At 37.4% G+C, this 23869-nt stretch overlaps 1 protein-coding gene across 1 annotated transcript in view; it reads left to right on the top strand.

The window, feature by feature from the left end:
• Window positions 1-3757: 3757 nt before the first annotated feature.
• Smc3 (structural maintenance of chromosomes 3) overlaps window positions 3758-23869 on the top strand; it is a 32120-nt gene continuing 12008 nt past the window's right edge. Inside the window, exons 1-17 of the mRNA XM_004838952.4 lie at window positions 3758-3905; window positions 4763-4838; window positions 9993-10031; window positions 11663-11730; window positions 13085-13156; window positions 13526-13605; window positions 13878-13956; window positions 15418-15535; window positions 16486-16661; window positions 17222-17302; window positions 17527-17691; window positions 18047-18168; window positions 19232-19445; window positions 22349-22452; window positions 22618-22717; window positions 23097-23257; window positions 23583-23724. Of these exons, the coding sequence (XP_004839009.1) occupies window positions 3891-3905; window positions 4763-4838; window positions 9993-10031; window positions 11663-11730; window positions 13085-13156; window positions 13526-13605; window positions 13878-13956; window positions 15418-15535; window positions 16486-16661; window positions 17222-17302; window positions 17527-17691; window positions 18047-18168; window positions 19232-19445; window positions 22349-22452; window positions 22618-22717; window positions 23097-23257; window positions 23583-23724 (1812 nt within the window). The 5' untranslated portion in view covers window positions 3758-3890. The remainder of the gene's footprint in view (window positions 3906-4762; window positions 4839-9992; window positions 10032-11662; window positions 11731-13084; window positions 13157-13525; window positions 13606-13877; window positions 13957-15417; window positions 15536-16485; window positions 16662-17221; window positions 17303-17526; window positions 17692-18046; window positions 18169-19231; window positions 19446-22348; window positions 22453-22617; window positions 22718-23096; window positions 23258-23582; window positions 23725-23869) is intronic.

The following is a 23869-nucleotide window of genomic DNA, read 5'->3' as shown; positions in this document are numbered from 1 at the left end:
GCCCTCGCCCAATCCTGGTGAGAATATAAAGCTGGGAACCCTGAAACAAAGCCAGCCCTGGGCCGCTCTCACTAGGCCCCTTCCTGGTGTGCTGTCCAGGCACTCACTTCAGGTGCCTCAGCTGCGCTTGGGCTGGAGCCACTCACCAACTGTTGCAGCTCGAAGCACCCAGTGGTCTGTGACCCCGCTGCATTCTTCCTGGAAGCTTTCTGGCACCCCTGCTTTCACTGACTCCCTCTCAGAGTCGGCCCTCCTTTCTCGAAAGCCGCAAGCCAGGAGCTATTTCAATTCAGTAGTGCTCTCCTATGAACTGCTGGCAAACAGCTCCTGGGTTGCAGGGATCCACAGAGCACACTTTGTTTTTTCAATTAATTAATTAATTTATTTATTTATTTTGGTACCGGGGATGGAACTCCGGTCCTTGCGCTTGTACAGCAGGCGGCGAAACCACTGAGCTAAATCCCCGGGCCCGGGTTCGGGCCCGGCCCCGACGGAGCACACTTTGCGCTGAGCAGCAGACCTAAGTAGCTTGCCCAAGGTCCACTGTGAGTCAGTGAGGAGCCACCTTCCTTCTAGTCCACTGCCCTCTTCACTTCTACTCGCTCGGTTTCTTCATCTATTCAGTGGGCGTAAATCACTACGGAATTCCAAAAGTCTGTACAAGTTACCTTAGAGCGGCTAATAGTGGAGAGACAAGGCCAAAGCATGTAGAAGCATTTAAAGCTAAGAAAGGACTAAAGAAAAAACAGAAGGACGGAGGATTTAGCTCAGTGGCGCTGTGCCTGCCTCACGAGCAGAAGGGCCTGAGTTTGATCCTCAGTACCAACAAAACAAAACAAAAGGAAAAAAAGAAAAATCGAAAGAAAAGAAAAGCTACACACAAGCCCTCAGCACAGCAGGTTGTAGCTAGTTCCTTGCAAGTAGACAGACTCCCTCCCTCCCAACGATGCTGGCCAAATACACCCATCTGGTTTTCTGCCTTTGTTCTTTCCCTAAGGCTAAGGAAAGCCACACAGCTAAGCACAGCTGCCATCCTGAGGAGTGGGAAAGTTACTCCACCAACTTTGAAAGACAGTTTTGCAGGAGGTATTGGTCTCTGTGGTAAGACGTTTTCTTTTAGGGCTTGAAACACTTCACTCTAAGCTCTCCTGGCCTTTAAGGTTTGTGTTGAGATGTCTGTTGTAATTCTCATGGATTTACCTTTATAAATGACTTATTGCTTTTGTCTAACAGCATTTAAGATTCTGTCCTTGTGTTGGACTTCAGGGATTTTGACTGTGATGAGTCAGGGAGAATTCCTTTTCTGAGCCTAGCTATGTGGGGTTCTGTATGCCTCACCTATCTGTGCTTTCCTCGTATTTGGAAAGTTTTGTGCTATTATATCTGTAAACAGATTTTTGGCGGTGTCATTTGTTCTGTCTTCTGATTTTTTACTAATTCCAGTTAATCTTAGAATAATGTTCTCTGTATCTTCTAGCAGCTCTTGGATTCCTTTTCCATGTTCTTTTGTTGTTTTTTAATGTATTTCTGAGTATATGGCTATGAGTTGTGATAAATGAATAAACTTTGAAATCCAAACCGTTACAGTGACACAGGACATTATCACCATTCCTCAGAAAATTCCCTTATGTTTCTTTCCAGTACCCTATCTTTTCTGAGGCAATTCTCTTTCTGATTTTTCCTATTACGGATTTGTTTCACCTGTCCGAGAGACTTCTATAAATAGACCTAGTAGGTATTCATTTGAGTACAGCGTCTTTCAGTATTATATTTTTGGGACTTATTCACATCATTGCATGTATCAGTAGTTTATTTTTATTGTCGATGTATTACTTATACATTGTCTTTATTCTGATGGTTACAAAATGATTTTCCATTTTCAGCACTCCTTTTGCTTTTTATTTTTTTTGTACCAGTAATTGAGCTCAGGACCTTGTGCTTGCCAGGCAGGCACAGCACCACTGAGCTACATCTCTGGCCTTCCTTTTGCTTTGTATTACTTGACACCTGGTATTCTATAATATATGCCATTAGCTGGCATATATAAGCCAGACACTGTGGTACTTTGTTTTCATGCATTTTTCATTAATAAGAATTTATTACTTTTTATGAATTCATTACTAAGGAAATGGCAGGAAGAAAGTAAAGTTCTTTCTGTCTTGGATTTGTAGTCTTGTCTAGAGACAATAAATATATAAAGAAATAATAGCATTATCAAACACATTTGATATTTTAGTTTTTCATTGACTTTTTTCTGCCTGTATGAGTTATATAAGCTGACTGTATAAGGTTCACTTAAGCCTGGTGAGGTGGTACACACCTGTAATTTGGGAGGCTGAGGCAGGCAAATAAAAAGTTCAAGACCCAGCCTGGATAACCTAGCCAGACCATTTCAAAATAAATATAAAGAGATTGTGGATAGCTGGGGTGGTGCATGCCTTCATTCCCGGCATCAGGAAAGGGAAGTGCAAATCTGGAGACTGAGGCAGAAGGAGCCCAAGTTATAGCCCAGCCTGGACAATTTAGACATTTTAACGAGGTCCTGACTCAAAATTTAAAAAAGGATGGGGATGTAACTTCGTGGCAGAGCGCCCCCTGGGTTCAATCCTCAGTAGAGAAAAAAAATCGTTTAATATGGAAAAGGCTAAGGAAGTAGAGATCCCAATACTGTGAAAATTGTCACAAATGTTTCTGGTGGTTTTATCAACCTCATTTTATAAACTAGAAATTGGAGGCTTAAAACTTTAAATACCAATAAAATACCTAAAATTCCACAAAGACCTTAATCCTCAAGTCAAATGCTTAAACAAGTTTTTGTTTTGCTTTATATTTGGCCATGGGCTGGATAGGACTTGACCTGGATTCCAAAGGAGATATGTTAAGTTTGTTAACAGAGTTTGGAGTCTATAAAAACAGCTGTTTAGAAATGAGGGCCAGAATTGCCTCAGGCAGTGAGATGGGTGGTTAGGACCCTTTTAAGTATTTTATTCTCTTTGCAGCAAATTAATTTCAGCGCGGCCAGAGGTCCAATTTCTAAACAAGTAATGTTTTTCTCCCAAGACAGAGGGATCAGATACTTATGGTTGTCACTAGACCCTGTTATCTTTGAGATTTTTTAAAAGGCAGCATTTAACTTCACCTATATGTTTGTTAACTGCACAAGTCTGCCTAGATTTAAAGTATATGACAGAGCAGCAACATTATTCAAGCACTATTTCTAGCACTGACAGGGCTCTTTGGGGCTATCTTGAGCGTGGTCTCGGAACCCGGAAGAAGCGTTCCAAGCTGGTAAAAACTGTTCAGGACCAGAGAGTAACACAGTTGCAGCGACTCCGTAAACTAAATTCTAGCTGTCACCGGGATTCCGAAGATTTGGGGACCCGCGGGATAACGCAGCTCAGCGGTTTTAAACAGCTGGGTACCACGTGGCCACCAACCCGCTCTGCTATTGGCTCTTCCAAATTCACGCTCAGTTTTGGCGCGGAACTTGCCCCCTACTTGTGGACGCCAGCATTAGCTACGCGTACGGAGTGAGTATAGACCCACTTCATGCGAAGTCTTCCCCAGATAAATCTTCCTAGTTTAAGCCTCAAAAACCACATACAAATTTCACAGTCAAATTAAATCCACGTGGGGGCAGTGCACAGGGCTTGTTTTAAAAATACAAAGACGAAGAGCAGATCAGAACTTGGTCCCCCTACACTTTTTTTGCTTCGAAGTTGGTTTCGACCAAGGCGCGGACTCCGCCTCCACGCACGCCGCCATTTTCTGTGGCTGGAGGGGAGCGCACGGCCTTTGGGGGAGGGGTCCGCTGGCGCGTCCTCTGAGCCTGAGGCCGTGCTGTAGTCGCTCCGGGGGGAGACCCTGTCCCCGGCGAGGGGCGCGGAGCCATGTACATCAAACAGGTAGGGGCTGAGCGGCCCTCCTGGCCAGGTGCAGACTGCTCGTGGAGGCGGAGGCTTCGCGCGGCCCTCGTCTCCTCAGCTGTGGAGCCGGAGCGTGGCAGTGCTGATGGAGGGGAGAGGAGGAGAGGGGAGGGGGAGTCGCCGCTGCTGCTCTGCGAGCGGGGCGCTCTCGGGGCGTGGGCGGGGGCCCGGTCTTCCCTGGCAGCCCGCGAGGGCTTGGGGGTGCGGGCGGCGGCCGCCCCGGCCCGGGCGCCCCAGGGGCACAGATGGGGTGCGGGCTGCCATCCTGGGCTTTTCGCTCCTGGACGTACCGGGGAGCGCGTATAGGGACCCACTTTCTGGAGAGCGTGTAGCGGCTCACGCCGTTGTTTACTTGCGGCAGCATGGTCTTCCCGCCAAGAGTGCGCCACAAAGATGGGGCCATTCACCCGATTTGGGGAACACTTTTCCGTGGCTGCGGCGGCCCCGAGGTCTCCTCCTTTGGCATGGAGTCTCCTTCGGACCGGCGAGGGTGTTAGGCTAAATTTTGGAGCGCTCTCTGGGCCCAGAGTCGGGAAAGCCGCGACCTAGCTGCCTGCGTGGTGGACTTAACTGCAGCCCTGCAGTGTGCAGTGAGTGTCCCACTTAACTTCAAGTGTTCTTGATTTTGAGGGTTCCTTAGCGGGTTACTCCCAAGAATAAACACTGCGTTGGCAGAGTACTGAGAAAAATATGGTTCTTAGCAAAATTTAATGTCCACGTTCCACGATGAATTTTTCTTATATGGAAATCAGTTTTCTGTCTTGCATTAAAAGAAATCAGAAATGTTGATTTAGAGCTCTTTTCGTGTATGTTCTCAAAAATACCTCTTTTATTAGGTGATTATACAGGGTTTTCGAAGTTACAGAGATCAGACAATTGTAGATCCCTTCAGTTCAAAACACAATGTTATTGGTAAGTGTTTCTGGCTTCCTGGATGAGATTTATAATCTATTACTGATAAGTACACTCTGTCCATCTGTATAGAAGCTTAAGGACACAGGAACTGTCTTTGAATGCTAAGTAAATTTTTTTCTATGGAATTACTTGTCTTTTATCTACACTAATGAATTGCTTACCTTCTATACTGTATAAACTTAAAATACTTGGGTCAGTCAATCATAAGTTACTCGTTTTGGGGGCTGGAGGTGTAACTGTGTTCTAGAGGCTTTGCTTTGCAAAGTTAGACTGTGTTGGACCCCCAGTATCCACCTCCCTAAGTTACTCATTTTTTGAGTATCGTTTGTACGTGTGAAAAGTGTATTTTAATAGCTTTAAGTTTATAGGGAACAATAATTTAGCGTTTGAATCATTCTGTTCTTGATATGTCACATCTTAATTCAAGTGCCCACCGTTGCTTTATTTCAAAGATGATCATCCTTTAGTCATAATTGAAATTGTTCTCAGATTTTTCCCCCCTTCCTGCCATGTAGCTTGATGGGAATAGCAAAAACAGAACGTGGTTCAACTCTGTTTTTAAAACTTTTTCAGTGTTCTCATTTGCAAAGTGGAGATGATACTTTGTCCCAGGGCTTTTGGGAAGATTAAATGAGAAAGCATTTGTGTGAGGATAAAAAGCTAGTATGATTGCCATTAACAAAAGTTAGTTGTTACAGATTCTTCAGATGCTGATGTCCATTTTTCTGTTACAGCTATCAAAAATGTTGAGTTTTATAATTTTATAAATGATCTATAAAGTCATGATCATTATGATCCAGAATGATTATGTCTATGACATCTCAAGTATTTTTGTTTTAACTTTTATCAGGCAACTGTTTTGCTGCTTTGGTTGCAACATGAGGATTAACAGTCACTTTTACAAAGGAAATTTGTCTATAAGAATTTTTTCTTTTGTGTTAACTAAAACACACCTAAGGTGACTTTATTGGTTAAGAATGTTTTTTAAACAGATGCCTTAATAATGTAAGACCAAAAATAGTGTGTACTGAGATTGACTTTAAATATATCTGGTGAAAGCATACCACTAATTGTTTAATGATTTTGACCTTAAAGATAATCAAGATTTGAAAGCAAGTATCTCTTGTGCTGATGCTTGAATGTTTGATGTATGTACCAAATACAGCCCGTTCTCCATGTCTGCTTATTCCCAATCATTAGATTCAACCAAGTGCAGATTGAAAATATTAGAGATAAACTTAGTCTTTACTGAACATGTACAGACTTTTTTCCTTGGCATTATTTTCTAGATGATACAGGATAACAGCTATTTACATAGCATTTTTTTCCTTAAATTCTTTCATTGGTACATTTTAGGTAAACAATACATTAACATTTATCATTGGGTGCTTGTACCTGTATACATAGCATTTACTGGCCGAAGTAACAAGACCATTTTTAGCTGATTTTTAATCCATTCAGCCTTCAGTATATTACATACTACAAGTATTCTTTGCTTATATGTAGGCTATGTGCAAATACTATATGCTATTTTATTATATAAGAGACTTAAGCATTGTTGGATTTTGGTATCCACTGTGAGGGAGGGTTTTCCTTGAGTCATTCTTCCATGGATATGAGGGACGACTTAAACAGTACACCTTTTTAGGGTTGTTTTAACCCTATTTATCTAGCAGCACAGGGAATTTAACCCAGGGCCTCACACATGCTAGGCAAGTGCTCTTGGCCACTGAGCACCATTCCCAGCCTTTTTAAATTTTAATTTGAGACAGGGTCTTGCTAAAGGCTCTCCTTGAACTTGTATTTCTTCTGCCTGAGCTTCAGAGTGCAGCCGCTGTGCCCAGCTTCCCAGGCCTTTTAACAAAAGAAATATATGTTAATTCAGGATATTATGGGACAACATAAAAGCTAAAAGGAGGAAACTTCATTTGTAATTTTAGCCAGACATTAATTTCTTAATAACCTATACCAGTGATGGCGAACCTTTTGGAGCTTTTGATAACAAACAGCCTGTTACAGCACACATGCCAAGAGTTCTGCACCAATGACCTGTATAGAAAACACCAAGTAGGCTTAGCTGCCAAGGCCTTAATGGGAGGGGCTGTCTGCACGCAAGAGTGAGGGGAAAGCTGGTCAAGCTCTGTAAAGAAGACAGCTGGTGTGTGGTCATGTTGGATAACTTCCAGGCAGACCTCATCATCCACCATGCCTTAGAAGGGTCAGATGGGAGAGGAATGGAGAGAGGCTTGTTAGCTGATGCTTGTATTGTCCTCCATGTTCTGGGAATGTGTTGCTTCGGGGACTGTCCGCCCTGAAGTAGTCTTCATGGATCTGATCCGTGAAATAGGCAGAATAACCAAAGGTGTTAGTAGACAGCTTCACTCATTAGCCAAGGCCTGGGTTGAGGCAGATGGATCTGGGGCACATATGACCTGGATGTGCCTCAGTATCCCTTTCATCTTCCCATGCGTCTGTAAATATGCCTTTTGAGTAAAAAATGGACCCATCATGTAATATGTTGGCAGTCTTATTTTTCTTCTTCAGAGTAAATCTTGAATATATTTCCATGTTAAATATTACGCATCCTTTAAAATTGCTAAATAGGGTTTCACTCTGGGTAGGAATAATTCTTTAGGGAAATTTAGAAAATTTCAGCTGGATGTTGTGCATGCTAATCCTAGCTCTGGAAGACTGAGTCAGGAAGATTGCAAGTTCAAGCCCAGCCTGGGCAACCTGGCAAAACCCTGTCTCAAAATTTAAAAAAGGACTGGGAAGTGTATCATTATGAAGCCCTTGGATTCAGTCTCCTATACCACACAAAAATTCTTTTCAGTTATTTATGAATGGATTATAAACTATTTAAACTCATGTAATGACAAATTATCTTTTAAACCTTTATTTAAAAATAATTTCAGCTTTACAGATAATTTGCTCTAGTAAGAATGATACAGAGAATACTTAATATACCCTTTATGTATTTCATCTGTGGTTAACATTTTCTCTGTTTGTCTTACCATTTGCATACCTTTGTTTGTATGGTACTGGAGGTTGAACCCAGGGGTGCTCCACAACCTGAACTATGTCTCTAGGCCTCAGGCTCTTGAACAGCTGGGATTACAGGAGTGTCCTGTGGTACCTGGTTCAATGTCTATTGACTTAGAAATAGTCTTTATAGCACTTTTTCTCCTTCTAATACAGGATCCAATTTAGGATCAGGTGTTGAATTTAGTTGTTATGTCTCTTTATGGTGCTTTAACCTGGATCATTTCCATGGGCTTTTTTTGTCTTTAACACATTCTTGACGGCTTTAACTACCTATAACACAAGCATGACTGTCCCATTGGGTGGTTTCCACCACTGGTGTACAAATGGATCTAATGACTTTTTCAGTCTTTGTAGTAATAAAATTAACCACTTGCCAGTTTACCCTGAGGGTCACTGGGCAGCATGTTTGTACGTACTGACTATCCTGAGCGATACTCGATACTTGGGCAGGTGTCATTTCAGCAAGTCAATGTTTGTTTGTTTTTTTGGTATCAGAGACCGAACTTTGGACCTTGCACTTGCAAGGCAGGTGGTGGCACCACTGAGCTAAATCCCCGGCCCATAACAAGTCAATTCTTGTACTGAATAAATGTAATAAAATTGTTTTTATATTTCCTGTTATCTTATAAAAATTTACAAAACAATGTGCAATTTTTGGTCATCCAGTATTTAAGTAATTGGACTGGTCAGTGGTTAGTTAATAAAAAGCCACCTGGTAGGACAGTCATGCATGTACCACCCACTCACAGTGAGAAATACGAATTACAGCTATTTCATGAATGTGTTAATAACATTGTTATTTAAAGTTGATGATTTATCCTTCTCAGGGTAGCACATCTAGAGGTACATGAAGTCTTTCTGCTTCTTATTGGTGATACTGTATTACTGTTTTCACTGTGTAGTTCCTATTTTTTTTCCCTTGGAACGAATAAACATTTAGGAAGATATTTTGGATCATGCAAATTTTTTGCTGTTTATCAAAAATTTTCCTTAGATTTAGCATCCCTTGAGTCTTCCTTTTGTTTTGATGGTTACAAAGTGATGCTATTTATAGCACTACTTGCACTTTTTATTAGTTGACACTTGATATTCTATAAGAAAGAGTCCTCTCTTATCTACTTACCTTTTTTTATTATCAGTGTGAAGTTCATAGTTTATTCTCCCCACCAGTAATAAATATTTAGCAAGTTATTTTGGTCCTCATAGTGTCCTAGACTTTGCTAGTGAAAGCTTCCTTCAATTGGCTTTGCTGCCTCTTGTATGCTTGTGTGTGTGTGCGCACATACATGTGTGAGCATGGTACTGAGGATTGAACCTAGGGCCTTCACACTGAGCTACGTCCCCAGACCTTTTGCTAAGTTGGCCTCGAACTTGCAGTCCTGCCTCAGTCTCCTTAAGTGCTGGGATTAGAGGTGTATGCCACTGTGCCTGGCACGTAGATATATTAAAGATAATAACTTTGGAGTTAATTTGTTTAGGCTCTTTTGGTTAAAATTCAGAAAGATTAGCATAGTTATTCATGACTCTTCAACACTGTTTCACTAAACCAACCCATTAAATCAAAAGTATTTAATATCCTTTTATGTGTACAACTGCTCATATTTGAAATCAGGTTGTAAGAAAAAGTACTTACAATTGCCTATACATTAGTAGTTCTGTGAGACATCATGTATAGGGTTGATCATAACTAGTTTAACATGAGACCATTTGAGAATCTCCAAGTATTTTAGAATGCTAACTATATGTAAATCTTTAAATTTCTAAATATAGTATATATAATTAAGTAGAGTTGTACCTCTGTTATTATGATTATAAATTATGAGTGCCAAGTAGCATATTTATTTCTATTAATTGTAACTGGCTGGAGAAAAGCAAGAGAATCAGTGGTGAAATGTCTTAAAAAATGTATCTGAAGTTTATAAAAAAATCACTTATTTGGTGATTAGGTTTGTTTTGTTTATTAGTGTCTTTTGTTCATCATCAGTCATTTAATTTCAGATTTTAAGGTTTTGTTGAAAAATTGGATTTGAAAATTTTTAGCACAGATTGTAGTTTGTGTTACTGATTTTCTGTACAAAATTACTTGTACTTTTTGAAATTTTATAGTGGGCAGAAATGGATCTGGAAAAAGTAACTTCTTTTATGGTAAGTATTATTTGAATTCTAAATATATTAAGACTTAGATCTCTTAAGTTAATTTATTAAAATCATAGTTTTTCGAGATTATATCCACATGAAACCCAAGAAATAGTTTATATGTATAGGGATACAACTTAGTGTAGAGGGCAAGCTTTGCAGAGTATGAGGATCTGCATTCCACTCTATACTAGTAATTATATGAGACTTAGCAAAACACCTTCTCAAATTATTTTCACTGTAATAATGAAACTTGTGATCTTAGATGGGTTGTGAGAATCAAATGAAATAATATGTATTAAAGCAGCGTATAACTATAAATGTATATGTAAAAATGTACATAAATGAAGTAGAATAGTTATTATTTGGGAAAACAATATTTGTTTTACTGTTTTTAAGAACATTCTAAACCAATCATATTTGTAAAAAATTGGAGGAGTATAAAGAACTTGAGACTCAGACTTGTCAGTTTGATGATAATAGGTAGAACTTTGAAAATTCTCTCTAAAAATAGAATAATTTAATTATAATAGTGCTTTTGTTGAATTTTTTTAGCTAAAAAAAATTTTAACAGAATTAGATTGATAAAAGGAGAAGGTTGAAAAAAGTTTGAACTCCTTGATTGGGTAGTACTTGAGAAGAGAAATTTACTTAAAGATTTGTAGTTGATTTTGTGCAATATAACCCCCAAAGATATTGTACAGTGTATACCCTCTAATAGTTGTGATTGGTGATGGCAAGAGAGCAGATTGGAATGCAGTGTGTGTTTCAGGATCCCAGAGATGTGAGGGCAGTTTGAATCCACCCAGGTACAGTAATTATGAGAGACAGCCAGTCTCCTTCCCAAACGCACACATTAATGTATGAGTGCTCCCCTCCTCCCTGACTCTCACAGACAGAATGTCAGGTCTCTTGTGTGGACCTGAACCAGGACAGTTAAGTTAAGAATGCAAATTCTTGGGCACAGTAGTCCAGTTATGCACTCTATGGAAAGTAGGAATGGCTCCTTGGTAATTAAGGTAAGGGTAGTATAAGCAGTGCAGTCGAGTTGGGAATCTAAAACATTTCCCACTATTTTCTTAGTTTTGAAAGATCCATTGTACTACGATGGTACTTTGGATATTAATTCACCAGGTAGTACAGTTTTTTTAGCTCTGTTGTAATTCTGTGGGATCACTGTGGTATTTGTGGTTTGTTTTTGTGGAATGCACGACTGTATAACCTGACCACTCGGTGTATACTTTGATTGAGAGGTAGCTCTTAGTTCTGGTTCTCTCTTTGCTTGTACCTTAGTGTTTTCTCTTTGTTTTTCTTGCCTCACATGTTTCAGTGAAAAATACCCCCCATCCCCATCCCCAGCCAGTTTTTATGTTTTAGATAGGGCTCACTAAGTTGCCCAGGATGGGTTCGAAGTTGCCATCCTCCTGCCTCAGACTCCCAGAGTGCCACTGTACCTGGCTCAGTGAACACTTACTTGTCGTATCATTTCCTACCTGATTAGTCCACTGTTATCAGTGGTAATTTTGTGTAGGTGAAACAGGTAATTTATTTTATGTACAGTGAACACATTGTATTCTATTGAGGTATGAAAAAGTGATTTTTTTAAGAGTATACTAATAATTATGCTTTTGTATTTTTAGCAATTCAATTTGTTCTCAGTGATGAGTTTAGTCATCTTCGTCCGGAACAGCGATTGGCTTTATTACATGTGAGTGAGATTACTTTCAGATGTTATTGATGTTATGTATTTAAAAAATACATTGTCAATTTTGGTTAATAAAAATCATTTGTTCAAGTTTCAGACCCTTTGTAAACATGACACTGTATGTGTCTCTTAAGTGTGCTGTTGGGCTGTAAATTGTGGGCTTCTATATCCGTGCCAGATAAAGTCCTAGTTTTTATATAGTGGTTAGAAGAAAATTGTAGAATTTGCCTCTAGATGGATATGTTATCCATATAAATTTTTTAAAGATGTGATCTAGTAAGGTTCTGGAGACAGGTTTGCTGGGAGAAAGAAATTTCATATTGGGAGTTGGGAACTTTAAGATGCAGAGCTAGAATGATTGGTGACAGAAACAGCCATTGCAAACCAAAAAAACTAAATTTGTACTTAGTAAAATATGAAAAGCATTTATTATAAGACAAAATGAGATTCCTCAAAATATCCTGTTTGTCTCACACAGAGTGAGTTCTTTTTGTTTAACCCATTATCTTTTATTTCTTTCTTCATTTTGAATTTGTAGCTCAGTAATCGGAATCAGAATTCAGAATACCTGACTAGGGCTGGGGATTTAGCTCAGTGGTTCCAGTGCCTCCCTTGCAAGCACAAGGTCCTTGAGTTCAATCTCCAGTACCAAAAAAACAACAAACCCAGAATACCTGAATAGAAAATTTTTAGGTTTCTCAGATAGGCATTAAGAGAATTAATAACCCCTTGAGGTATCATTCTTCATTCTATTGAATGCAGTTTCTAGAAACTGGAAATTATCTGGACTTCGTCTGTAGTTGTGTCATAGATTGATCTAAATATGACATGTTAAATGTGTAAATTTCTATAGCAGATGTAAAAATACAGAGAAAACAGATTTTCAGTAATCTCATGATTTCTCATTTCTTTCCAGCATTAAAGATGAGACTCCAAGAGCCTCAAGGTGTATTAGCTATTGGCAGCTGGGTAGAGTTAGGTGACCGGGGTGGGGTGGTGTGGTCTAATGAAGTACACAGTCAACAGAATTGAACTTCGCTACCTGTTGCATAGTTCTTACTTTCAGAATCAAAAACTATTTGGTTGAGAAGTTTTGTTATCCTGATTCTGTGTCTCCGATAACCTTGATAAGAGAGATGTATACTAATCTAATAGAAATTTTTCTCCATTGAATGCAGTTTATTGCCATATACTAGACTTGAAAAAGTTTAAAGATAGGAATGAGGGCATAGCTCTAGTAAAGTGCTTTTTCATGCACAAGACTCTGGGAGTGATCCCTGGTACCACTACCATAAAAAAGTGTTTAATATGAAAATACTACTTAAATGATGAATTTTCCATTTTTCTCATGTTTCAGGAGGGTACTGGTCCTCGGGTTATTTCTGCTTTTGTGGAAATTATTTTTGACAATTCAGACAATCGGTTACCAGTAAGTTAACTGTTATTCTTTTTAGTAATAATGCTGAGAATTTTATTAGCTAATTGCTTCATATTTTGAAACATTTATGGACTGGCTTCAGCTTTTATGTATTATTTTATGATGAAATAATATATAATTCTATAGTTTAACTCCTGATTTTTGTCTTTAAATTGTAATAAATATTTTGGTGAACAACAGATGGGATTATGAAAGCTACTCTGAAAAATATCTTTGTCTTCAGTATTTATAGTGTCATCTTTAATGAGGTAATTGAAACTTTAAAATAGTCATTGTCAAGGTCTTCAAAATAACCTTATTATCTAAAAAGTTTCCCACTTTACTGTTAATTTAACTTTGAGCTTTTACGTTTTCTATTAGATTGATAAAGAGGAAGTTTCACTTCGAAGAGTTATTGGTGCCAAAAAAGATCAGTATTTCTTAGATAAGAAGATGGTCACGTAAGCCTTTTTCTTTACTTTTTACAAGTTCTTTTAAAAATAATTAAAATATTCCTTTACTTCCTGTATATATGAGATACTCACCTTATGTTTAACAGATTTGTATTTAGAGGGCAAACATGAGAATCACAAGGTTTTCTAAAGCCAGTACAATGGATGGTTTAATTGAGAGTCTGTATTTCTAATGCTATCTAACCCGGGAGCTAGTATACTTATTTGTTATTGTTGGTGGTTTAAAATTACCTAACAGGAATTTTTGTGTTTATCAACAGGAAAAATGATGTGATGAACCTCCTTGAAAGTGCTGGTTTTTCTCGAAGCAATCCTTACTATATTGTTAAACAAGGAAAGGTAAAATAATTATATATTCTTTTTCTTAGAAATTTTTTTTGAGTGTATTTTTCTTGTGAATGATGATGTGGTTTATTGGTTCTGATTGGTAAGCTGAAGCAGAATGGACCCTACTGTCTTGTTTTCATTGATTTATTTTGTATTGAAGTTAGTATTTTACATGGCTATAAGGTTCCAAATAGATCCATTATTGAGATAAAAGTATTTCAGCAGACTAAATACTAAAAGCTTACTTTAGGGCCAGGGATTTAGCTCAGTGGTTCCAGCGCCTGCCTCGCAAGCATAAGGTCCTGAGTTCCATAAGCGGTACCAAATATAAAACAAAAGCTTACTTTAACAGAAATCTACCATAATGCTACATACTATTTTCCCTTAAAGAGGTTATATAATTTAGCAGCTACACTACAAACCAGCTCATTGTTCTGCTGCTTCCTCATATAATTTTCAAGTATTTCTAAGGTAATTTCTTTTTCTCAGAACTTGCCTTCCAGCAGGGTTTTGTGGTTTTGGGGTTTTGTCTTTGGTTGTTGCTGATTTAAGGACTCTCTGCTATGTACACTTTTGATAGACCATGTTTCGTATCTTAAAGCTGGGTATCTGTAGAGGGTGAAAGTGATTATCACTTCAGTTTTTAATGTGCTGACAGCAGTTTTGACTTTAGTGATTAGTAAATTCCATGGCATTTATTTATTTATTTTCTCTATATTTAGACCATGCTACTTTTTATTGTACTTTTCATTTTATAGCTTTTAAAAAAATGTTTACTCAGTGATGATTTTCCCTTGTTATTTGAGAATGGAGTTCATCTTTTTTACCTTCTTATTTTGGCCAAGAGAAAATGATGGTGCGGGATACTGTTTAAATTTAAGTTAGTCTTATTCATGAATACCTAGTGAATGTATTTATTAGCTTTATTCAGTAAATTTTATTTAAAGAGATACAGATATGTTTGTATATGTACTATATAAGTTATATTGGCCAAATCATTTTATTTTATTTTATTTTATTTTTTGGTACCGGGGATCGAACTCGGGTCCTTACACTTGCACAGCAGGCGGTGAAACCACTGAGCTAAATCTCTGGCCCTGCCAAATCATAATCTACTAAAAACTTAGCTTGTAAATGGATATGATATATTTGCTTTGTTTTGCTTTTTTGGGACAGGGCCTTGCTATGTAGTTCAGGCTGGCCTTGGGGAGATATATATCTATCGATAGATATATATCGATAGATATATAGATACAGATATAGATATATAGATATATATCCCTTTCAGGGTAGGGCTTGTATTTTTTGGTTGGGGGGGGGTACCAGGGACCAAACTCAGGACCTTGCGCTTGTGAGGCAGGTGGCAGAACTAGTGAGCTAAATCCCCAGCCCCTGGGTTTGTATTCTTAAATTGCAGTTTATAGTTCTATAATGATTATTTTTCTAAAATGATTATTTTTCTAAAATCTTTAGATCAATCAAATGGCAACAGCACCAGATTCTCAGAGACTAAAACTATTAAGAGAAGTAGCTGGTACTAGAGTATATGATGAACGAAAAGAAGAAAGCATCTCTTTAATGAAAGAAACAGGTAAAATAAATGATACTGTGTTACTTCTTTTCATTGGAAGTTATTTTATCATTGTGCTGTAATGTTAAAAAGTGTTCTCAGAAATATTTAATTTGCCTGTCTCCTGGCTGGAGAGAAAATTAGTTTGAGGCAGTTTAGTGTTTGAGATTTCCAGTAATTCATATCTTTGAATAAAGAAGTACTGTTGTTTTAGGACTTTTTTTTAGGGCCTTTGCAAGTGAACTGCCATACTTTGACTAGCTTCCTCATCAGTGTTAGGACAAATTTGGATGCACCCTCTCTCCTGCCCCCACATACTGGAGTTAGCAGTTGACATTAGGTTTAAGTTGTTCAGGAACACATAAATGTGAAACTTGAACTTGGAATCTTCATTAGTACATTTCTTATGGAAATTTTACTTTGCTTTTCAAGTGCTGTGTCACCCCATGGCTTAGAGTCATACACAGAGTCCTGGGTTCAGAATCTGACCAACAAGAAACTGAAATTTAAACTCAGAGTTACCTCTGTGGTCTAAAGCTTTCCCATTTGTAATCCTATTTTGTAGATAGTGGAGGTGAGTAGAGGAGCAAAGTAGTGCTGTGACTGGAATATAGTAGGTATTCAGTATATGATAGCTATAAAAAATACTACTATTAATAGAAATTGGGATTAGTAACACCAGTGATGTTAGTTTTTTTTTTTTTTAATGTTATGAGAAAACATGTTCACTTAAAAAAAAAACAAACTGAGGCACTTACCACATGCAAGATAAGAATCATTTTTACTGTGTGTAAGTTCTTTGATTTAAAAATAGCGTATTGTCGTTTTAATACCTTAAATTTGGTTATCACATAATACCAAACAAATAATGCTATAGTTCTTAGTAAATTTAGTTCATGGTGTATTTGAAAAGTGAAATTACATAAAAATTTTAATCAATTCCTCCACTTCCTCATTCTTTTTTTTTAAAGAGGGCAAACGTGAAAAAATCAATGAGTTGTTAAAATACATTGAAGAGAGATTGCATACTTTAGAGGAAGAAAAGGAAGAACTAGCTCAGTATCAGAAGTGGGATAAGATGAGACGAGCCCTGGAATATACCATTTATAATCAGGAACTTAATGAGACTCGTGCTAAACTTGATGAGGTAAAGTATGTACCTGTGACGATAAGAGTAGTTTTTAAAAAAATTTTTTTTATTCTGTTGGGTACCAGAGATTGAACTCAGGACCTTGCACTTGCAAGGCAGGCGATGGAACCACACTAAGCTAAATCACCGGGCCAGTTTTATTTTTATGAATGTGCTAAACTCATCTTATATTTATATTTTTCAATAATTTTTAATGTTTAGAAACTTAAATACAAATCTCTCAATTCATTAGTGACCAACTTTTTTCTTTCAGTTTATAAGAAAAATGCCTAGACTCATGTGATGCTTGTATACTTGTATCTGAAGAATATGGTGGTGCTGTCAGTCAGACCAGATGAGAGACACACTATCTTTAAAGCTGTGTGAATGTTTTTTCTTAGCATATTATAATGTATTTTATAAAATGCATTGTTGATATTTGGTACAAAAATTTGTTCTAAAGTTTTACAAAAAATTTTTAAATGATCTTCCAGATTATTTTAGCACATATCAAAATGTACTAGATGTTATAAAATATTAAGTACAAAATAAGTTAGATGTGTGGTTTTTTTCTTCAGCTTTCTGCTAAGCGAGAAACCAGTGGAGAAAAATCTAGACAGCTAAGAGATGCCCAGCAAGATGCAAGAGATAAGATGGAGGTAAGGTTATAAACAAGATTCAGGTTTAGTTCTGTTTTTGACTGGACTAAACCCTCTTTGTACCAGAGTTATAGATCAGTAACCATAGGAGGAGTTAGAGATTATTAGAGGGGTACTACAAATGTGAGTGAAAGAAGAACAAGGGACAGGTTAATGGAGTCACAATTCTACTATTCTACTTTTAATTGCCTGACCCATTTTTCTGGTTGATTCTTTTTGAATAGGATATTGAGCGTCAAGTTAGAGAATTAAAAACAAAGATTTCAGCAATGAAAGAAGAAAAAGAACAGCTCAGTGCCGAAAGACAAGAGCAAATTAAACAGAGAACCAAGTTGGAGCTTAAAGCCAAGGATTTACAAGATGAATTGGCAGGCAATAGTGAACAAAGGGTGAGTTAAAATGCTAGAAATGAAAGCCAGGCTTGGCACATGCCTATAAACCCAGCACTCAGGAGGATGAGGCAGGGAGATCTCCACAAGTTTGAGGCCAGCCTGAACTACACATAGTGAGACTCTGTCTCAAAAAAACAAAAAATCCTAAAAATGAAAGACAAGAATGTCCAGGTAAGTAAGAACTGTAGAACTGTCCTTTTGTGACAGTTCCTACGCTTGACTTTCTTGTAATTTGACATTGCAGTATTGATTTTCTCAGGAGTTTTTAAATGCGAAAACAGTTACGCTAGTCTTAAAAAGTAAGCAAAATATTTTAAACGTTGCATTTTTACTTATCTTGTTTTATTTGCAGAAACGTTTATTGAAAGAGAGGCAGAAGCTGCTTGAAAAAATAGAAGAAAAGCAGAAAGAACTGGCAGAAACAGAACCTAAATTCAACAGTGTAAAAGAAAAAGAAGAGCGAGGAATTGCTAGGTGAAATTTTCACCACCACTTAATTTCTACAGTTCTATAGAACCTACTCAGTTAATGGGTTAAGAAGGTGCCAGCACAGTAGAATTTAAGGGCAGAAGTTAAATGTTCACCTTAAAGTAATCATAGCCAGTATTAACAACTTTTGTGGGTTGTGTGCTCTTGTATGCATACTGCTTACATTATTTCTACACAAAAGCCTTAGGAGTTTGGCATCATTCTTTAAATTCAACAAACTTGATTCTCCAAGAGGTTCAGTCATATATTCAAGATCGCATAACTAAATTGTTAGGCTTTTTAAAACATTGTTTGTTTTTACCCAGTGGCGTTTTATGTTTTACTCTGCTATTTTCTTTTTTCACTCAGTGCTGGTTTAATTTCCAGACATTTTAGTATCTATCCTTGGTTAGACTTGGTAATATTTGCCAGTTTCTCATGGTTAGTGTTTATGTTTTTACACCTCTTTACATTATTTTAGTGAGTTGCTTGTTTATATCCTTGGCACAATTTTTTTCTTCAGGTTCTTTTCCCCCTTAACTGTTTTGTATAACCTGGACCTTGGTATTCTGCATGTTAGTGTTTTCTCTTGACTATTCATCTTCAGAGTGTCTTCATTGTAAGTAGTTGAAAGTGTTGATGTAGTTAAATTTAGTAGGAACACTTTTGAAAGTTAATGAGAATGGGATACTAGCATTATCCAGATTTACTCACGCAGACCTGGAGTAAACACTGGATCTGCCTGAAATCCTTAAGAGAATGGGCTACTCTTTCTGGCTGCATTTGTGATTTCAAAGTTATGTTTATATAAAATTAACTAGCCCAAGAAGCTTTATTGTATAGCAGTTCATTTTTACACTTTCTTAAACATAATTTTTTTTTTTTTTTTGGTACTGGGGATTGAACTCAGGTCCTTGAGCTTGTGCAGCAGGCGGCGAAACCACTGAGCTAAATCCCCGGCCCTTAAACATAGTTTTTAAAGCTGGATTATTGTTGATCTTAGTGATTGCAATTAAATTCGGCTATTTCCTCTTCTTACTTTCAACCCCTTCTCTTTCATCTTGTATAGATTGGCTCAAGCTACCCAGGAAAGAACGGATCTTTATGCAAAGCAGGGTCGTGGAAGCCAGTTTACATCAAAAGAAGACAGGGATAAATGGATTAAAAAAGAACTCAAGTCTTTAGATCAGGCTATAAATGACAAGAAAAGACAGATTGCAGCTATACATAAGGATTTGGAGGACACAGAGGCGAATAAGGAGAAAAATTTGGAGCAATATAATGTAAGAACTTTTATTATGTCTGAAAATCTTTCAGAAGAGATAAACATACAGTTTTATCTACTTTAGATTTTATTTTTAAACAAGTTTACATGCTACTCTTTTTTTTTGGTACTGGGGATCGAACTCGGGACTTTGCGCTTGCAAGCCAGGCACCAGAACCACTGAGCTAAATCCCTGGCCCCTACGTGCTACTCTTAAAATACATGAAAGTTAGTTATTTAGAAAAGACCAGCACAATTTAATCTTCATGTAGTAAGCTCTGGTTTTTTTCTTTCTAAAGGATATTTTGTCCATGTCAGTGGGTATTCATGGAGGTTGAGTACATGTCAAGTATTTTTAGGAATTGGGAGTGTGTACCTACTTCAGTCTTAATATATACAAATTAGAACAACAACATAGTACATTTAAAGATTTTTTGTTGTTTTCCTTTTTTTTTTGGCAATGCTGGGCATTGATCCTATAGGCATTCTACCCCTGAGCCATATCCCTGGCACTTTTAGATTTTTTGTTTGTGAGTCAAGGCTGCGAAGGCTGGCCCAGAACTTGGAATTCTCCTGCCTCAGTCTCCTATGTAGGTGGGATTACAACCATATGCCATTGTTTCTGGCTTCCATTTTTTTATTCTAACATGGTTTTTGTCAGTTTAATAACTTACTGCAAAATATATTCTTTATTGGTTAAAACAACGGTGATTTTTAGAAGCATTTCCTAAATGAATTAAACATTGTTTACTATGTACATTTAGTATTTTCTTAAAAATTGAAGTAAAAGAATCCTCATGTCCAGAGTAAGAAAGATCACATTTAAAACAAGAAATGAGGGGAAGAATGCTTTCTTCAGTGACATTCATGGCTGTGAAAGATGATGGGATTTGGGAGAGGGGAGTGTGTAGGACGGGTGCAGGGTGAGGAGAATATCTATGTTTACGCACAGAAGGAGCCCTCTTACCCCAGGTGAGCTGCACCAGATGCTTATGGATTGTTCTATCATTTAAAGCATAAAATCTTAAAATATATATGGGTATGTACATACTTTAAAAAATTCTTTATATATATCACAAGTATTTTAACAAATACATACCTTCTGCAAAATTTTTGGTACAAAGCTCAGAATATTTCCTTTGACTATGAGTAGTGTTTGGTGTTTCCCTGGAACTTTCAGGTGAATGCTTCTTCTCTTAACACTGAATGAAAATAGGTTCCAAGATTCAATCTAAAATCTCATGGTCCATTTAGTAGTCATGTTTCTCTTATCTGCTTTAATCTGGACCAGTTCCTCATCCTCAGTCTTTTTTAGCGCGCGCGTGCGTGTGTGCGTGCGTGCGTGCGTGCGTGTGTGTGTGTGTGGTACTGGGGTCCTTGTACTTGCAAGGCAGGCACGGTTCCACTGAGCTAAATCCCTGGCCCTTTTCTTGGCTTTTTGACTTGACATTTTAAATTATTTTATGTTATAGATTACATTAAGTTTGTAGCAGCTCAACCTTTGAATGTGACCAAAATTTCACAGGCTTTTAAACAACTCTTTATGTTCATTATTTATTTAATATTTAAATAATTGCACAAAAGCATAGTGGGGAACAAACACTCCTATCCCTAGGTAAACGACTCACTTGGTGGGTACAATGTCCCCGAGGAGAGCTTAGTGGTCTTGAAAGTGTTGTGCTGGAGGTTTTAGTCAGGGCACTCGATGGAGGGAGGGGCGTTTCACAGCTTAACCTAGGTGGTCAGCTGTGTAGAAGTTGGTTGTCTGCTTTCAGCTTGATAGCATCCACATCCTTTCTTGGAGTGAAATGAACTTTGTCATGTGACCATGGAACCACCAGTATCAACAAATGCTTGATCCTGATGATAAACTAAGATTTTTATAGTGAGAGGCTTTATTCATTCTCAAGCTTGAAGATCATTTTTCCCCAGTATTTCAGCCACATCTTTGTTTGTAAAAATGACCATTTGTGAAGATGAAGTATGTTCTGCATAGAGATGGCCTCACGGTCCAGTTGCATTATGTAAAATAACTATTTGCTTCTTGGCACTACCCTGAGTTCAGTTTTTCACAGGTTTTTTTTTTTTTTTTGTGGTACCGGGGATTGAACTCAGATCCTTGCGCTTGTGCAGCAGGCGGTGAAACCACTGAGCTAAATCCCCGGCCCTCACAGTATATTTTTAATATAGTATGAAAAATAAAACATCTTTTTTGGTGGTTTTTGTTTATGCATTCTTAAACTTATGTAATATTATTAAAACATAAATTTAGACTGTTCTGATAGTAGTGTTATCTGACTCCAGCAACTGCTGTGAAGAAAACTCTTAGATGCAATATAAGCTATAGTTTTCTGGGCATGGTGGTACATGCCTGTAATCCGAGCACTTGGGAGGCTGAGGCAGGAGGATCTTCATGAGTTCAAGGCCAGCCTGGACTACATAGTGAGACCCTATCAAAAGAACAATCCCCCCCCAAAAAAAACTCTATAGTGTTTTGTTTTTTTCTGTCTAGGTTGTATTTTTTTCTTTAAAATTCTAAATCTTTTATTTTTAAATAAGAAATGGTAAGGTTTAGATCACTAGCTAACAAAGTCATTTTAGCAGTACCTTCTACAGTAGTTCATTTTATGGTTTGTATTTTCTGATATTATACTCTGCCTAAAGATAGCTTTTAAAAATTGAAATTGAATTTTTCAGCAGATTCACTGAGGAATTATCATTTATATGCGTTTCAGCATAAACCTGTATGTAAAACCATCACTGAACATGTTCAGCACTCAGAAATGTTTCTCATTTCCCTGGTATTTCCTCCCTCACCTTTTGCCTCTTTCCCCTATTCTTTTGGAATCAGTGGTCTGCTTTCGGTCATTGCACATTAGTTTGATATTGAATTTTAAATTCATATTCTTTTTATTTCCACAGAAACTGGATCAGGATCTTAATGAAGTCAAAGCTCGAGTAGAAGAACTGGATAGAAAATATTATGAAGTAAAAAATAAGAAAGATGAATTACAAAGTGAAAGAAAGTTAGTATAGATGAAAATATGCTTTAATTTTTTTTTTTTTTTTGAGGAATTGTACCTACTGGTTGTTACCTTTAAGTTAAAAGCTACCTTTCAAGTTTGATTTTAGTTCATACTCTAAACCGTGTAGTCCTGGTACATCTTATGTATTTAACTCTTATTGTTTAGTTACCTGTGGAGAGAAGAGAATGCAGAGCAGCAAGCACTTGCTGCTAAAAGAGAAGATCTTGAGAAGAAGCAGCAACTTCTTAGAGCGGCAACAGGAAAGGTGGGCAGGTTCTTCTCATTATCTGAGTCAGTCGGTCATTATACCAGAATTTACTGGCTTCAAACTGTAGGTTGTTAGTTCCAGTAATAGAAGAGTCCAAGTCCCTTATCCTATGAATAGGAAACAGTTGGGATTAAGCAGCTCTACAACCCATGTTATTAATGACAACACTTGAGTTTTAGATGATTTAACATTAACATCATAGAGCAGAACCCATAATATGAAATGTTACATGTACTTGGCATATTTTTAGGTGATGATGTATTTGTCTGGTAGGGGGTTCATCTCTGGCATATATTGAAATATATGGCACAGTGAGCTCATTTCTTAGCAGCAGGAGTGCCATTGGTGACAGTGTTTTTCACTAAACAATTTATAGGCTATTTTAAATGGAATAGACAGCATAAACAAAGTGCTAGACCACTTTCGTCGAAAAGGAATAAACCAGCATGTTCAAAATGGCTATCATGGCATTGTGATGAATAACTTTGAATGTGAGCCCGCCTTCTACACATGCGTGGAAGTCACTGCTGGGAACAGGTGAAATTTTTTGATTGCTGTTTACAATACTTGGAACAGGAATAACCTAAGATATAACTTTATAACTTTTTATAGTTTTAGTTCACTGTGTCTTCTATTATTTTCTTATATCCTCAGTTCAACCTAATTAAAGAAGTAGATGCTCAATATTTGTTTCTAATTGTGGAAACTAGAACTTTCTCCACTTGGGGCTTCCCCTTGACATTAGAATTTTCTAAGTATTTTCTCCCCATACAAATTCTGTTGTGTAGGAAAAAAGTGAAGTTTTTACTTAAAGTTTATAACACTTCAATAGTAAAGTTGTGTCTTATTTTGTTTTATGTAGGTTATTTTATCACATTGTTGATTCAGATGAAGTCAGCACAAAGATTTTAATGGAGTTTAATAAAATGAATCTTCCCGGAGAGGTCACTTTTCTTCCTCTTAACAAGTTAGATGTCAGGGACACAGCCTATCCTGAAACCAACGTGAGTCAATGTCTGTTTCTCTCTTACTGAGAAATCTTTATCATAGAATCTGCGTAGTACTAGCTGGTGCTCAGGTGCTGTGTGTTGGAAATCTGTGGTTGAGAAGGTAAACATGCTTTCTTGCCACGGAGCATGGTTTGTTCTG

Source organism: Heterocephalus glaber, unplaced genomic scaffold (genome assembly GCF_053883595.1).
Source record: "Heterocephalus glaber isolate CG9 unplaced genomic scaffold, H.glaber_assembly_v1.0 deba00001497, whole genome shotgun sequence".
Taxonomy (NCBI): Eukaryota; Metazoa; Chordata; class Mammalia; order Rodentia; family Bathyergidae; genus Heterocephalus; species Heterocephalus glaber.
Note: the sequence above shows the minus strand (reverse complement) of the source record. Positions and strands in the feature narration are given on the sequence as shown.